Source organism: Desmodus rotundus, chromosome 2 (genome assembly GCF_022682495.2).
Source record: "Desmodus rotundus isolate HL8 chromosome 2, HLdesRot8A.1, whole genome shotgun sequence".
In the NCBI taxonomy this organism is placed as follows: Eukaryota; Metazoa; Chordata; class Mammalia; order Chiroptera; family Phyllostomidae; genus Desmodus; species Desmodus rotundus.
Genome location: NC_071388.1, coordinates 52,939,969 through 52,956,773, shown reverse-complemented (window position 1 = coordinate 52,956,773; position 16,805 = coordinate 52,939,969). Strand labels below are relative to the sequence as shown.

At 41.8% G+C, this 16,805-nt stretch overlaps 1 protein-coding gene across 1 annotated transcript in view; it reads left to right on the top strand.

Annotated features, from left to right (window-relative positions):
- The window catches only part of SLC9A9 (solute carrier family 9 member A9), a 520,093-nt gene that overhangs the window by 120,686 nt on the left and 382,602 nt on the right, over window positions 1-16,805 (top strand). The window contains exon 5 of the mRNA XM_024556352.4: window positions 11,524-11,639. Coding sequence (XP_024412120.2) covers window positions 11,524-11,639 — 116 coding nt within the window. The remainder of the gene's footprint in view (window positions 1-11,523; window positions 11,640-16,805) is intronic.

The following is a 16,805-nucleotide window of genomic DNA, read 5'->3' as shown; positions in this document are numbered from 1 at the left end:
TCTGTTGGATTGTATATGTTGGTGGGTCAGACATTTTCCCACACCCTGTTTCTCTCCTCTTTTAAAAATTTTCTTATACAAGGAGATCCAAATTGGAGCCAAGAGGTAATAGCACCTTGAATTTCCACATGCTGTTCAATTATCCTTGTCTGTCATCCACAAACCAGCAGGAAGACCAAGTCCCCAGGAAGTAGGCATTAGGTACTTGTACATAAGAGAAACTCACAGAAGCTCCATTTGTGAATTCAAAGTGCTGCCCCCTTAAGAAATTTACCATCAGGACCGGATACACACAGATTGCTGAAGGGTTGTACTGGGTCGACGTGGTCCTCATTTAGCATCTCCTGCATGTAGCATAGCTGGGACCTGCGGCATTGGCACCACCTGGAAGTCGTTAGAAATGCAGGATGTCAGGCCCCACTCCACACCTGCTGATCATCAGGTGATCTAGACACTTATTCTGGATCCTGGCTGCATGTGGTACAATGCAAGAACTGCAAGAATACTAGTGCTTGGGTCCCACCTACAGAGGTTCTGATACACTTGGTCTGGGATGTAGCCTGGGCATTATAGTTTCCAAAGTTCCCTATGTGATTTTAATATGTAGCAAAATTTGAGAAACACTGAATTAGAATATATAGCAATGCACACTGGACGAAACCATCACACCGGATTATCTAAATTTCCCTGTCTACACCTGATTTGTTACCACCTGCTTGTTTTCGTGGCTCATGTTACTTTTTCCTGTAGTGACCACCCCTGTTTCTCCTCCCGGTATCACAACTCATGTCTGACCCCATCATCTGCAAGAAAGATTCACCTCCAGTGCCTTCTTCCCGCAGACCGTGGTTTTCCTTTCCTCCTCTGAACCCTGTATCACTTCATCTTAGCCTCCTCCATGAACCTATAACTTTTCACTCAATAGTTCATTTATTTATATACATTGTTTATCCCTCCTCCTACTCAGTGAGCTCCTAGAGGACAGAGCCATGTCTGATTCGTAGGATCTAGCAAGGCTGAGTAATGTGTACATAGAATGTGGATGGGAACAGAGAGGGCAGAAGGCAGAACAGCCCAGATGTGCTGTCTCTCTGAATTAGTCAGGTAAGGTGGGCACACAGAGACTGCATGGGTGGAGTTTCAGACCTGGATGGCATGCAGAAGAGAGCTTTATAAACCACATCAAAGGATGGGCAGTGGGGAGACCACAAGTTGGCAGAGGGTTGGAAGCAAGAGAGAAGTGATTATGTGCAGAGAGCAATGAGCCTGGTTTTCTGAAAGAGAAGGCAGGGTGGCCAGAAAGTAGAGAGAGGTGAGGAGCTCAGATTTTTCAGAGAATGTGTGTGTCGCGGGGTGGGGGGTGGGGGGGTGCGGCGGCACATCTCCCAGGCTGCTAGTGCAGACTGACAAGATTTGCCCAAGGGGTTGTCATTTAGCGAGTATGGCTGAGTTCCAAACTGCCTCCAGCGTTCCTCCCAGGCTTCTCAGAAGCGGTACCTTTCAGCCCAGAATGTGCCAGCAGCATGCATATGAGCAGATAGGCAATCAGGATGCCCAGCTCTGTTCTCACCTGCGTGCAGTTTCTCTTTCAGTGGATCGCTGCCTCTTACCGCATGTCAGCGTTGCACCTGAGGCCCATTCCGCATTCACGCCTGGGATTTAGATCACATTTCTCCCAAGAACCTTGAGGTATTTTACAGAAGGGAAGCTCGATTTCCTGGAGGTAACTGCACAGGTTGCAGTGGGAGCAGGGCTCAGCACAGAAGTGCAGGGGTGCCTGAAGCCTCCAAAGGAAGCCCAGAAGGTGGCGAGTGGGCAGCAGAGCATTTGGGAAAGGGACTCAATTTCATTCCAGGGGCTCCAGGGGTCCCAAGGTCCCAGAACCATGGACCCCCGCCATGGTTAAAAAACAATGCTTTTCATCACAACCTCCTCTCTGTAGTCGTCTCCACCCCCCCCACCCCCCAAAACAATACAGTGGCTACTTCTAGGCCTAAAGGAAGCCAGATGTAGAGCTAGCTTAAAGGGAACATCATGGAAGGCATGATGCTTTCCATATTCTTTTATAGCCAAATTAGATGCCTAAAAGGAAGGTCTTCTGGGTCATACTCCCAAGCCTTGAAGGACAGGTCCCAATTTGTATCATGTCAGAGGCAGCTGAACAGGAGCAAAGAATATAGTATTGGCTTTGTAAATTTGGGAAGTCAAGACAAAGATATCTTAAATTTTCTACTTAGTGTCCAGTAGCAAAAAGTAGAAAGGAAACATGTTTAAACCTCAGTTCTATTGTTTGTTGGGTTTCCTAGTTTGTAAAATAAGAATTATGATGGCTGCCCAACTGGTGTGTATGGGGGGGTGTGGGTGTAGATTTAAAAATGAGTAAATGCATAACATCGGGCCCAGCATAGAGTAGGTATGCAACAATGTTCAAGTGTTTGTTCCCTCCCCTCTTCCCCCACATTTAGTCTTAGTAGAATCTCAGGGCCAGAGAGCCTCTACACAATGACAGATAGAAACCTCGAGAAGAATCAAGGTTCTATGGAGGGTTGGCTGCTCAGAGGAGAGCAGAAATCAGGGTCAAAGAAAATTGTGCATGTGATGCAGTTGTCTTGCTGTTGGCTGTCGCAAGCAAAATTTTTGTGTGGCCAAATGCCCTGACATAGAATTTTGCAACCTCGACACACACTTATGCCCCTGACAATGAACCCTCCCTTCATGGCTCCCCTCCTCCTGCCCCACCCCACTTCCTAACCAGCCTCCTCTTTACACTTCAGGATGGCATAATTGGATGCAAACTTTACCTTCCTCCAAAGCCTGTCTCCCTCCACCCCTTTCATAGGAGAGAAGATGAAGGGCCAGCAAAATGCAGTCTTCAGAGTTTCTTGTACAAGATATCTGATACAGGAACTGGACAGGGGCTCACCTGTCACTACAGCCAAGCTGAGGGGGCCTTTACCTGATCCCCATTTTTAAAATGCCCACAGCCACCCTGACTATTTGATCTGCTTCTTCTCCCTGATCTTCAGTGAAACAGAGGGAACAGACTTGAGACTGGTGGGAAAAGTAGAATGGACCTAAAGGGTCATCTAGCATTATGAGATCTGAGTACCTGCTTCAGCTACAACAGAGCCTACAGGCTTTTTGGGCTTCCTGGGTGCTAAAGTGAGAGCCCTAAGTGGGGCCACAGCTCAGTCAGGACATGCCTTCCCCCCCCCATCTCTGCAGTGGGTGGCAGATGGCCGATGGTTCCCTGGATTGCCAAAGGAGGGATTTTGTTTGTTTGTCCATTGGGTTTTGTACTGATTCAAGAGCAAACCGCATTCAGTAGGGAAGGTTTTGCATGCTGGAAAAATAAATCAGTAGTTGGAACACCTAACATAGAGACAGAATATTGCCAGCAGTCTCCTTACTTGGATGTGGATTTCAGGTCCAGCAGATTTGCCACCTTCTTCTCAAAAGCCTTGCCTGAATCCCCAACTAAAGAGAGCTGCTTCTCCTCTGGGAACTCAGTGCCCTTGACCTGCACCTCTCCGAGGACAACCAGCCCTTTCTGTCACATGTTCTGTTCATCTAGGTGACTTGTCTCTCCTTCCTGAGGATAGAAATCATGTTTGATTTATCTTTACACTTCTTGGTAAAGGATTTTATAATAATAAATATTAAAATTGGTGAGAAACAGTGGCAAAAGAGGAACATCACCCCTTAGACTCCTCCAGGAGCCCGTGCATTTACAGGCCCTTTGAGGCCTCTGTAATTCCACCCAACGTTAGACTCACCACCTCATGCCATTCATCTTGACAAAGCAGAATTGTCATTTTGGCACCCATGTCTGTGAGCCCCCATGAAATGTGAGTTTCAGTTTCTTCTTCATGTCTTTATGACCAACTCAAGTCTTACCTCAATCCTCTTTCTCTGTCTGGAGACAGGCTGTTCTCACGGCCAAACTTAGAAGATTTGGGTATGTTGCCTACCTCAACTTCCTCATTTTCCACAGGCTCTCCATCCATTCTAATCCTGCTGTAGCCCCACACTGGTAATGACATGAACATCAATGGCCCTCTTGGCAACATTCAACCATGTTTATTATTCTCTTCTTCCTGAAACATTTCTTTCTCTTGACCCCTGTGACACTCTCCTAGATTTCCATTCACATATCTATGGGCTGGTTACTGGTATTCTCAGCTGTCTCATCGCCTCTTTCTCAGGTTCAAATGCTGGAGTTCCCTGGCCCTCAGTCATGGGCCCTCTTCCACTGTGCCTTCTCTTCAATCTTTCGTCAACCCAACTCTGTAATAGCATACACCACACTGTGCCTGCTCTCCAACCCGTCTCCTGAACAAAGCCCTGGCTAGGACCCAAATTTGTACACACAACAGCCCCATCAGCTCCTCAACGTCCACATTTCTAAAATTCACCTTGTGATCTTGCCCATAAAATAGAGTCTCCCTTTAATCGTCCCAGCTGGCAGAAGTGTGCACATGTGTGTTGTATACTTCTCTCTAGAGAAATTAATCATGGTATTAATGAAATTAAAAATTATAAATTAGCTATTAAATGTCTAGCTATCTCAATAAAATGTTAGCTCCCTGAATTATATGTACTGAAAATTATTTGTTGAATGAATGAGTTAATGAGTAAATTAATGAACACATACATGAATAAATCAATGAACTTGGCTAGCAGACCTTTCCAATCCCATCCAGCCCAGCTTTCAGAAATTCAGCTTCCTCATAGTTAACAGACAGCAGATTGATGGTTGCTGGAGACAGGGGGTTGGGTTGGTTAACAATGCTGTGTTGTATATTTGAAAGTTTCTAAATGAGTAGATCTCTCACACAGAGAAGTTGTAACTGTGAGGTGATGAATGTGTTAATTAACCTTATGGTGATGATCATTTTGCAATCTATACATGTATCAAATCATCACATCGCATAGTTTAAACTTATAGAATGTTGTATATCAAGTATATCTCAATAAACCTGAAAAAAAGAATTTATGAGTTTTCTAGTAGCTCATTATTAGATTGACACTATCCATAAAGTGCAAACAAACAAATAGGGAAAGATACGTATGCAAAGGAAAATGTTTGGGTACAGAAACTGGAAATCTAGATGCAGACTTTAAGTTTCACATTGCTCCCAGAGCCTGCTAGTTCCGAGTTTTTCCCACTGCAGAGTGAGCTCCACACAGTTGCCTGTTTCACATGCTTCCATTGGCGGGGATACAGTGCTTCTGACATGTAACAGGACTGGTCCACACAGCTGTATCTCCAAACTAGATGTGTTGATTCTGAAGGCTCTTGAGAGGGGCTCCACTGCAGACTAATGTCAGATGCTGCCTTTCCCCAACCTGGGGCTATCTGTTAGGAGCTACAAAGCAATGCACAGTTGGTAGCTTCCTGCCTGGACCTGGATGTGCCTGGGAAAGCCACACTAGGATGTGAGGTCAGCTGTCACTAGTACTAGGCCTAGGGCAGGTCAGCAAAAGCTCAGGGCTCCTTGAGACCTGCTGCCTGCTGCCTGCTGCCTGCTTCCTGCTGCCTATATGGCTCAGCCACTGAAAGAAACTTGGGCAGTGTGAGAGTTCGGTGAGGCAGGGTCTCAGAGAGTCACCAGGGTGAGGTGAGTGGTGTTCACCAGCTTAATTCAGATTCAGATTTGGTGCCAGTGCTGTGCCTGAGGCTACTCAGCAAAAGTCACACTTTACACTGAGTCCAGCAGCCACCTGCCTGGGTCCTGTGGACCTCTGTAATGGGTTGGTGTCTCAGGAGTCACAGGGTGGAGCTGGTGGTGTTCTTCACCTAGTTTAGTTTAAGATTTGAGTGTGAGGATGGAGGGTTCAGCACAGGGACAATGGCAGTCATTCCTCCAGACCTCACCCTGAAGCCACACAACTCAGTTTCTCCTTTATGTCTCTGGTGCCCCCAGAGCCACTGTTTCTCTGCCAGAGCCCAGGGTGAGTGCCTTCAAGCAATCGTTTGTAAGCAGGCCATTTAAGAGGATGCTTAGGTTTCTAGCAGGCTTCCGTCTCACTTGAGCAGATGGAATCCTTGCTGATTTTTATAGCTCAATGTTTTGTGGCCTCCTCTTCCTGGCACTGGTGTGGGGGCCTCTGCAGCTGAGATATCCCTCCTGATTTTCAACAATGACGTGTAGGTGTAGGGTCAACCTATTCACTTCTCTGCCCCTCCTACCAGTCTCGACATTGCTTCTTCTTTATATTCTTAGTTGTAGGACTTATGTTCAGCTGGGTCAAATGGTTCTCCAGGCTGATTGTTCTGTAATTTAGTTGTAATTTTGATGTGGTCATGGGAAAAGGTGAGCGCAATGTCCACCTGCTCTGCAGTCTTGACCAGAGCTCCTTAATTTGTTCATTTTTTAGCCTCCTAGTTGTTATATTGGGTCAGCCAAAAAGTCCGTATGGTTTTTTCTGTAAAAAAAGACACATTTTTCATTTTCAAAAATAACTTTATTGATTTGGATATTTTGGGTATGTTGGCTATCTTCCACTTGGGATAATGTTGATTTTCTCAATGTTTCAGTTTGATTGCCATGAACTTCAACTGGTCTATCCAAACATGGAGCGCAGTCCAGTGAGAAATCTCCAGTACAAAACTTCGCAAACTTCTGATACATCTCGCCAGTCACAGCGCCTTCTTCATACACTACACAAATCTTTTTTTGTGATTCACTTGCATTTTTACCTTTCTTGAGATAGTAAAGCATAATATGCTGAAAATGTTGCATATTTTCCATCTTCAGTATTAAAATAGCTACATAAAAATTCACCAATTTTGATAAGTTTTTTTAATGCACATTGATATGACAGCTGTCACAATACAATCTAACAAAATAGTTTCAAATGAAGTTAAAGACAACTAGGCACTACTAGAGCCACCTTATGGGAAAAATGTAATGAACTTTTTGGCCAATCTAATAGTTATAACTAGTTTTTATTAATAATAATGTAACAACGACAATAGCTATAATTTATAAGAGACGTAGTATCTGGACATAGTAGATGCACACTAATTACTGGCTTATTATAATTATTAGTGATAATGACTATTGGTAACAATGACCATATTGATCTTGTACTGAACTGGTCTTTATATATATATACATACATATATGGTCTGTCCAGAAAGTTTCCAGCCATGCAATAGAAAAATAGAGTCATTTATTGAAGATACAAGATATAAGAAGCATTGTACATAGGACAATGACGCTTCAGTCCCCTTCAAAGCCAGTACCTTGGGACCTCACACAGTTCTCCCAATTGCCATCAGCCATCCCATCATATTTCCTGAATCTCACTGACAGTCTGCAATCTCCTCCCTTTCAAAGGTGATTTTAGTTTGGGGAAAAGCGAGAGGTAGCAGGGCACCAAATCTTGTCAGTAGGAGGTCTGAGTCACCTGGGTAATTTGATGTTTCAACAAAAAACTCTGCACAAGAGGTGATAGATGAATAGGCACATTGTCGTGATGAAGCTGCCAATCACAAGATGCCCATAGCTACGGCCTTTTGAATCATTGAAACTTAACACAAAATTTGATGCAGATTTATGCTCTACTCACTCAGTCATTTTGAATGCAATGGCCATGCAGTACACATGCTCATTCAACAGTATCGATCACTCCCACTGACTGGTACAGTAAAGGCATCATTGTTCACGCATGCACATTCCAGTCCACTCTCCTTGGCTGCCAGGGTACATCGATGTTGCACAAACTGTTCTTGTTATATTAACAATGGTTAGATTTTTTTCTGGGCAGACTGTGTAGATACACACACACATATGTATATATATATACACACACACATTTAGATTGCTTTGAATTTTTCACTCAAAATAATAGTAATCAGAAATAATCTGAATAAATACCTTTTGGTTCATATTTTATTTTTTGATATAAGTTCACAGGAAACCATTAATTTCATTTACATCAATAGTATGAGGCTTCTAGTATAACCTTGCCAGCTTGGGTACTATACTGCATATATTTTTTATCTTATACAGTCTAATAGCTTCTATACAATATGAAGCAAGTCATTTTAATTCTGAGCCTCAGATTCCTAACCCATTAGAAATTCCTGTAAAATTAACTAATGAGTATAAAATTCAGAAATGCAGTTACATGTCATAAAGTTCATATTGATTCCAGAGTCTGTTGGAGCTGAATATTTGAGGAGTAGCTCAAATGAGAAAGGACTGTGGTGAAGTTGGGCTGACCCAGCGGGGAGGAAGGGATGCCTGACTGTCTGAGAGCATTTCCATGGTAATGTGGTGGCTGTACCGAATGTGCCAGTATTGGTCAGACCTGGCGATTCCTATTCAGAGAGTGATGTGGGTAACTGACATAATTCAAATTTGTGATTATTGCTGTTGGTGTCTGTCTGGCTAAGATGCATGCAGGGATCTTGGGGTGTGTGTGTGTGTGTGTGTGTGTGTGTGTGTGTGTGTTTACTGATGTATCTTAAGCACCTTGGACTGAGTCTGACACCCAGTAGGGATTCAGTAATAAATGTCTATTGAATGAACAAATAAGCTGAGTGAAGCTGGCTGAGGCCTGTCAAAAGCTGCATATTCCGGTAACCAGCAGACACTCCCAGGATAAGTGTGAGTGAGCGGCCATGATTGAGGCATCTTGCACTTGCCTCTTCCTGTCAACCACTGCTATGTCCTAAGGCACAGTCTGAATTTCTTTTTTTTTAAATATATTTTTAACTTCTTTTATTGTTCAAATACAGTTTTCTGCCTTTTCCCCCCACCCCTCCCCACCACCTCAGCCCTTCCCACCTCCCTCCCCTGTTTCCACCCCCCCCTTTGTTATTGTCCATGTGTCCTTTATAATTGTTCCTGTAAACCCTTCACCCTTTTCCCCCATTATACCCTCCCTCTCCCGTCTGGTCACTGTCAGCCTGTTCTCAATTTCAATGTCTTTGGCTATACTTTGCTTGCTTGTTTGTTTTGCTGATTAGGTTCCTGTTAATGGTGAGATCATATAGTATTTGTCTTTCACAACCTGGCTTATTTCACTTAGCATAATGCTCTCCAGTTCCATCCATGCTGTTTCAAAGGGTAATAGCTCCTCCTTTCTTTCTGCTGCATAGAATTCCACTGTGTAAATGTACCATAGTTTTTTGACCCATTCATTTACTGATGGGTCTTTCTGATTTGTTAATATCTTCAGCCCAGCAAAGATTCGGTCTCCCCTACTACAATCCCCACTGTTCACAGAAATGTTGCGTCTCTCAGCTCCAAACCACTGTGGGTTGTCTCAATAAGTCAACTCACAGAGTAGTATTATTTCCAACTTCTTAGGGATAACTCCTTGCCGCTTTTTTCTACTGCCTCCAGTCACCACCTAATGGGGGAGTTGTGAATATATTCTATGAGGAAACATATAATGTAAAACATAGAGCTGTTCATCTAGGGAATATGGTGTGGTAGTTAAAAGCCTGGGAACTAGAGTGAAATCCCCACAGTTTACATCTGGGTTTCGCAAGTTAATAGTAATTTGTTACCTTGAACAAGTTATCTGACTTCACTCTGTTCAGTTTTCTCATCTGTAAAATACAAATAGTATCTACTTTATAGGATGGATGTATGGATTAAATGAGTTAAAATGTGAAGAAATAGAAATAGTAAGTAAATACTACCTATTTTGATCATTATTACTACCAGTATTAATAATCCCTTTGGAAATTTGCTCTGTGCCAGAAAGCAAATGTCTATTATCTCAGACAATCCTTAAAACAACTGCATGGCCAGCTGTTCCTGTCATCCCTACCTCATGAATAAGGATAGGAAACTCAGAAAGTTTAGTAATGTCCTAAAAATCATATAGCTAGTGAGTGGCAGAACCTAGTTTTAAAGGAAAGTATATCCGAAATATTCTCTCACAGAGAAATTTTTCTTAACAGAATTTGAAACATCTGCATTTTCTTTGACATTATAATTTCTCATTCTGATTTCTAGCCTTTTTACAAAGCTTGCAACCTTAGAACATTTTTAAGGAGCTAACTTTAAATACATGTGAATATTTAAGCATTCATCTACAACTGAGGATCTAGTTTCTAAGGTCTCTTACCATCACTTACAGTGACTTTACTGTGGTCTGGTTCAGCAACCTCTCTATGTCCTCTTCCAGGATTTTAGCAAAATCCATCAGTCAGCTAAACAAATAAGTATGATTGAAAATCTACAGAGTGGCAAGTGATGAACAAAACAGACAATTTGCATTCTATGGAGTAGGCTTGGTAAGCTTATAAACCTTATAATCTCATGAAAAAACAAAAAACAGCTTTCCTTGCAAGATCAAAATGTAACATTTCAGGATTCATTCTCAACAGTATGTGGAAGTGACAGCAGCTCTGACATTGCGGAAGGGTCCTGACACCCGTGGTAGCAGAGTCGCATCTATCATGAAGTAACTGACTCACTGGGTGCCCTGCCAGTGTCCGACATCCTTCTCTCTGCAATTGACAGACTGGAAATTTAAACCCTTTCAGACACCCCTGGTAGGCAAAACAACGAAAACTGAAAAGCACTCTATTTACCAATGTCAACCCAGCCACTGTATTTGTGAGCATGATTTGCTATGCTATATTTGACAGATTTTTTTTTATTTATTGTTGTTCAGCTACAGTTGCCCTGTCTTGTCCCCATTGCCCTCCCCTACCCTGTCCTCCCCACTCCCACAGTCAGTCCCCCCCATTGTCTGTGCCCATTATTTTATATCCTTTAGATTTACCTTACATTCCTGAAAATATACTATAAAATATTCTGTTACCCTTTTCTAGGTGAATGAGTTGTGTTCATAGATAAGAGATTTATTTTTTATTTCTTAATTATAATTTGTTGAGTATGCTATTACAGTTGTCCCGATTTTTCCCCTTTGTCCTTCTCCACCCAGCACCCCCACTCTCTCAGGCAATCCCCACACCATTGTTCATGTCCATGGGTCTTGTGTGTAAGTGCTTTGGCTTCTCCATATCCTATACTGTACTTTACATCCCCATGGCCATTCTGTAACTACCAACTTGTACTTCTTATCCCCTCACCTCTTCACCCATTCTCCTCCTCCCCATTCCATCTGGCAACCATCTGGTAACTAACTTCTTTTGCTGCTTTTAAGAGTCTCTCTTTATCTTTAGCCTTTGACCTTTTAATTATGACGTGACAGACAAGAGATTTAGATAGTATACTAACAGCTAGCCTGGCCAGGAATTGACAGAATAGTGTAATAATCATGCATCCCCAACCTCCCTCCTCCCCATCTGTGGACACCACAGGCATTACTGCCTGAGCTCTGCCTCCTGTCTCCCACTTCCTCTGATTTCCCCTCCCCAACTATGGAAAATTGTCTTCCACGAAACTGGTCCCTGGTACCAAAAAGATTGCAGACCTCTTGGTGTATGGTGCTTATTTGAGAAGCAGATTAAATGTTAACTATGATGGCATGGGTTTGCACAGGATTCAAGTTGATGTTTGAAGATATTATTTTTCTCTTTAACAGGTTAATTATGTATGGCTTTGTGAGAGCTATGGTGTACGCTGGCCAGCTGAAAAATGGAGATTTCCATTTCACTGACTGTTTGGTTTTTGGTTCACTGATGTCAGCTACAGATCCAGGTAATTGCTCAAACAGTATGTTCTCCTCTTTTTAAGAATCCAACATTTAAATTGAATTGTTTCTCTAAACCATCATCTGAGTGTATGTAGTAATTTCTTATTCCTGTTCACTTGTAGTTGGCATCTCTGTTAGTGATTACAAAAAGAAAAGAGAGAAAATAAAAGAAAAACAGGTGGATATTTTAATAGCTCTCAAAAAATAGATCTGAAAGCAACTTCAGCAGTGGGAAACATTCTTTAAAATTTATTATAGTTTGTTTCTCTAGAATATATAGCCCTTTTGAATTACAGTGCTTAATTTTTTCTAACTTATCTTCTTCCAAAAATGATCTATTGAATTAAATGGTAAAAGCTGTTTACTATGGAATTTTTCAAACATATTAAGAATATGTAGATTTCCAAAAAATTTTCACTCCCCTTCAGCAATTATCAAATACAGCCAATGTTTTTATTCATGCCCATCTATTCTTGTTCTTTTTGTCATTGTCATCATTAATTTGTGCAGTGGTTTGTATGAATTAAAACCCAAACAAGGACTATACATTACCAATGATTGATATGACTCTGGAGTCTCTTTTAATCTATATGCTCCCCTTCATCTTCTTTTTGCCTAGTCATTTATTTGTTGGAAAAAATGCAATTTATCTGGTGTTTGAATTGAATATTTGTTCCTGTGTCCTGTGCATTTCTTGTAAACTGATGGTTAAATCTGGAGACTTAATCAGATTTAGTTTGTTTGTTTACATATTTATGTGTTTATTTATTTTGGGCCAGAACACTTTATAGGTGGGGAGGCGCATCCCCATAGCAGCTTATTGGGAAGCACACAGGGACTGATGGCCTTGCCGTCAGGCGGATCCACCACACTGTTGAACTGATATTCCAACACAGACCCCCAGAACACATCTGTGGTGGAACAAGATGAGTTTATCGCATGCTGTCATGAGAGAGGATGCTCTCAGAGGGTGTTAGAAAGAACTCACTAGGACGTGGACTTATGTGTGGTGATTTTTAGGGAGGGTTCAAGGAGTTGGACCTTTGCTGTGGATTTGATGCTCTCAGGAAGCACAAGTAATTGGGCATTGCAGTAACAATTATCTAGAGGGAAGGAAGCATGGAATGAGCCCAAAGCTACAATTGGTGACAAAGTAGCAGCCACTTAGAGCCAGGATAGGGGGAGGTTTGGTCACTTTTGTGCTTTGGTAGTATTCATCATTTGCATTTTGGTGTGATTACACAGTAGTCTTGTTTTTGTCTTGATGCATCATGGCCACTAATGACCTTGTCTGATGTTGTTCTGTGAAGTTATGCTCAGCAGGAGAACACCAAGGCCCGGCTGACAATAGCAGGCCAGCTTCCCATTGTCAGGGGCGGCTTTCTCTTTTTCTCTTTCTTAGTATGGCCCTCTCACCAGCGGTATTGGCACCATGTGGTGGCTTGTGACAAAAGTAGCATCTCAGACTCAATCCCAAGCCTACTGAATCACAGTCCAGAATTTAACCATATCCCTGAGTGATTAATATGCACATAAAAGTTTGAGAAGCTCTACATTAAAAAACTGATTTTATTTATTTATTTCTTAGAGAGAGGTGGAAGGAAGGAGAAAGGGAAAGAAACATCCATGTATGAGAAATATATTGATTGCTTTCCTCTTGCACGCCCCCAACTGGGGGCCTGGCCCACAAGCCAGGCCATGTGCCCTGACTGGGAATCGAACCTGTGACCTTTTGGTTCACAGGCCAGTACTCAATTCACTGAGCCATATCAACCAGGGTGAGAAGCTCTACATTTTAAAGTTACTCATTTTAGCTAATGGCTTTAGTTCCCATCAGTGGTTACTGCTTATTCTGCTACATATTAAGGCTTATAAACTAGTGGTATGCTAACTCTGCCCTACCTTTTGCATTTATTAGCTGGAACTCTCCTGTAAAGGAGCAGTTTTTGTGATCAACCATTTTAGTACCCATGATATTTGAACAAAAGAGCAGGATAAATGATTGAGTCCTTCCCTTCATTTACTAATTTTCAAAATAATGAATTGTTTCCCTAATACCCTCTAGATATGACCAAGGAAATTTTATTAGGTATTATATCAACACTTGGGTTTTAGCGTAGTTGATGTGTTTCCATCTGTTGCTGTCGTTTTTCTTCTTGGCGATCACAGTTTCCCACAGCTCTGACACAGCACTGGAGGACTCCACATTTCTGTTGCACCCTTTTGCCTTGACTCCAATAGTCCTTCACAGGGTCCTGTTCTCTGGGGGCGGGGGGGGGGGGGGCTTGATGTTTCAGCCTCACCTTGTGTGTTTTCTCCACCCTGACATGGCGCTAGCCATCTCACCAAGAAGCCTTGTTTTTTTTCTAAGTGGGAAATATACTGGGGTGGGCAAGAGCAGGTTTACAGTTGTGAGTATGTGAAAGTTTGTTCTGCTATTATAATTTATTAATTATTGCATTATTTTCCATACGAGCAACTCTAAACTTACTTTTGCCAACTCTTGTATTTAGACAAATTTGGGTGCTGGGGGTTTTCATTGTAACTGGACTGGTTATTGTTTCTAGATATTTCTGTTTTGAACAAGAAATAATATTATAAATTCACATTAATATTTTCAGTTCACATTTACTTAACTGCTTTGAATTTTGTTTGCATTTTAATTTTTTCTGCCTAATTTTATTCTTCTGATTACATTGTTATAATTTCTCACTTGCTTAAATATATATGTTCAAAATTATAATATACATCTTACTAAAAATACTATTAAAAACTGCTTAAGATTTCACTTTTTAAAAAACTTTTGGGTACATCCCACTAGGGAATAAGCAGTCACAAGTTACCCTTTTTTAAGAGCTCTTAAAATAATTCCTCCACGTGGTTAAGTCACAAGTCACTACACAATAGTGGGCATCTGTTTCATTTTGCTTTTACATTTTGTTTTAAAATTAAATTAAATATCTACAAAATCCCCAAATAAAAATCATAGAAAAAAAAAAAGAAAGAAAAATCTAGCTTCTATCCTGTTCCCTCCACCTTAATTTTTCAACCATTTTGGTTGGATGGTAGTTTACCCTTCTACTTTTAACCCTGAGCACAGAAACATGTGCACACTCTATTCTCCTTCTTCACTTTCCTGCTCTTAAATTTACAGTGTTTGGAGAGTGCTCCATAGCAGTACACACGTGTCTCGGCCTTTCTCCTTCTCTTTTATAGCTGCAGAGTGCTCCGTAGTTCGTTCAACCAGTCATCTGTTGATGGACATTTAGGTTCCTTCTTGTCTTTTGTGCTTATGAATGGTGTTGCAATTAATAGCTTTTCACGTTTGCCAGTGTTTCTTTGGAATAGATTTCTGAACAGATTAAGGGCAAATGCACTTGTAATTTTCCCGGATGGCAAATTCTCTCTACCACTTTGCCGTCACACCCGTATTTGGATCTCCCTGTGGCGTGACTGAGCACTTCCCTCGTTAATGAGTGATGCCAGACATTTGTTCCTATGCTGAGGGGACATGTTTATGAGATGCCTTTTCTCTGTGGGACTGTGGTTCCTTTATTGTTCAAGTTTTAGAAGCTCTTAACATATTAGGGGTAGTAACCCTTTGTCTGGAATGTAAGTTACAAATGTTTTTCCTAGTTTTTATCTATTTTGTTTTGCTTATATTACAGAGGACAGAAAAACTGTAATATGTGAATGAAAGTAGGTCTCAGATTTGGAACCTCGGGTGTAGTGTAGAGAATCAGAGCCCCCGTGGGTGTGCAGGGGTAGGCTGCTCCGTCTCCAGGGCTGGGGTTGACCAGGCCACTGAGTCATCACTGGACGATTTTACAGTCCACTCTCACAGCCCAGGGAAGTGCAGGAGTCCCTTGGCAGCCACAAGGAACATGGACTCAGGAGAAAATATTTTCAAACACATCAGTGATTTCTAGTTAGTTAGGTTTCTTTTCTGCGTGTATGGCATTTTGCATATTATGGTCAGGTCCCATTGCAAGTCACTTTTGCACAAGTCTGCATGTTAAAAGCATTGCACCTATTGTTCCGGCTCCCAGTGCCGAAGGCCAAGTCTGTTGTGTTCTGCTGCATGAGGCAGCCACTCCAAACTCAACTGTGTTCAAGCTTGTTGCTTCTTTAACTGCTCATATCCTTCACTAGAGGTCATGTTTATTTGACATGAAAATTGATTGAAAGAGAAAAAAAATTACAACTCGGTAAGATGGTTATTTATCTACATTGTGTCAAACAGCTGAACTTAAACAGAATTTTTAAAAATACAGAATGGACTCACAGCCATAAAGAGAACCCTGGGAGCCAAGTCCAATTCCCAAGTCTGGCGCAGACCAGCAGCGCACCTCTGGGCACCACATAGCCTCTCCAGATATTATGAGTTCTGGGAAATGGAATATATTTGATCTCGACTCTTCCAACCCCTCCATTTTACAGAAACTGGCTTTTTAACCCAGAGCCTTTCAGCCGGATATTCTGGGGTTCTAACCCCAACTCAGCAAATGTTAAGAGATGATCTCACACAGCAGAGACCCACATGTGAATGAAAAGTCCTTAGCGCCCTTCACTTACAGGGAGCCAACTGCTATGTTGAAACACACTGAACCTACTCCCTGCTAAATTGCCTCAATTTAAGATCTTCAGCAACCTTAAAACACCTAGTTAATCTTATCCCACGATTATTCACTTATTGCCTAAATTATTGTGACTCACTAATTTATAAAAGAGAACCTATGCTCTTGAGGTCTGCTTTTTCTGGATGTTCTTTAAATTAATTCCCCTTTCCCATTTAGCCTTAGCTAATCTTAGGCAGGTATTTTTAACTATTTGTATTTTTTCTTTTACAGATACACATTTAGACTTAACTATAATGCTTCCTGCACGTTTCAGGCTCTCCTCAGCCAATTTTCAGTTTAGCTCCAGTTGGGATGGTTGACTGTTACTTGATTGATTTAATATCCTTTTTTCACTGATGAAAATCTTGCTAATGAGGTAAAGGTCATCAGCAGCAGTTAACGGGGAGTGGATAGCTGAAGGCTGAGCCCCCAAGGAGACCGTGCATGATAAATGGGATAAGGGAAGAGAGAAGAGCTTCGAGGGTTTGATCGATGAGCCAGCTCATCTTCAGGTCTGTTTAGACAAGGGAAGATAGGAGCATGAGGGACTGG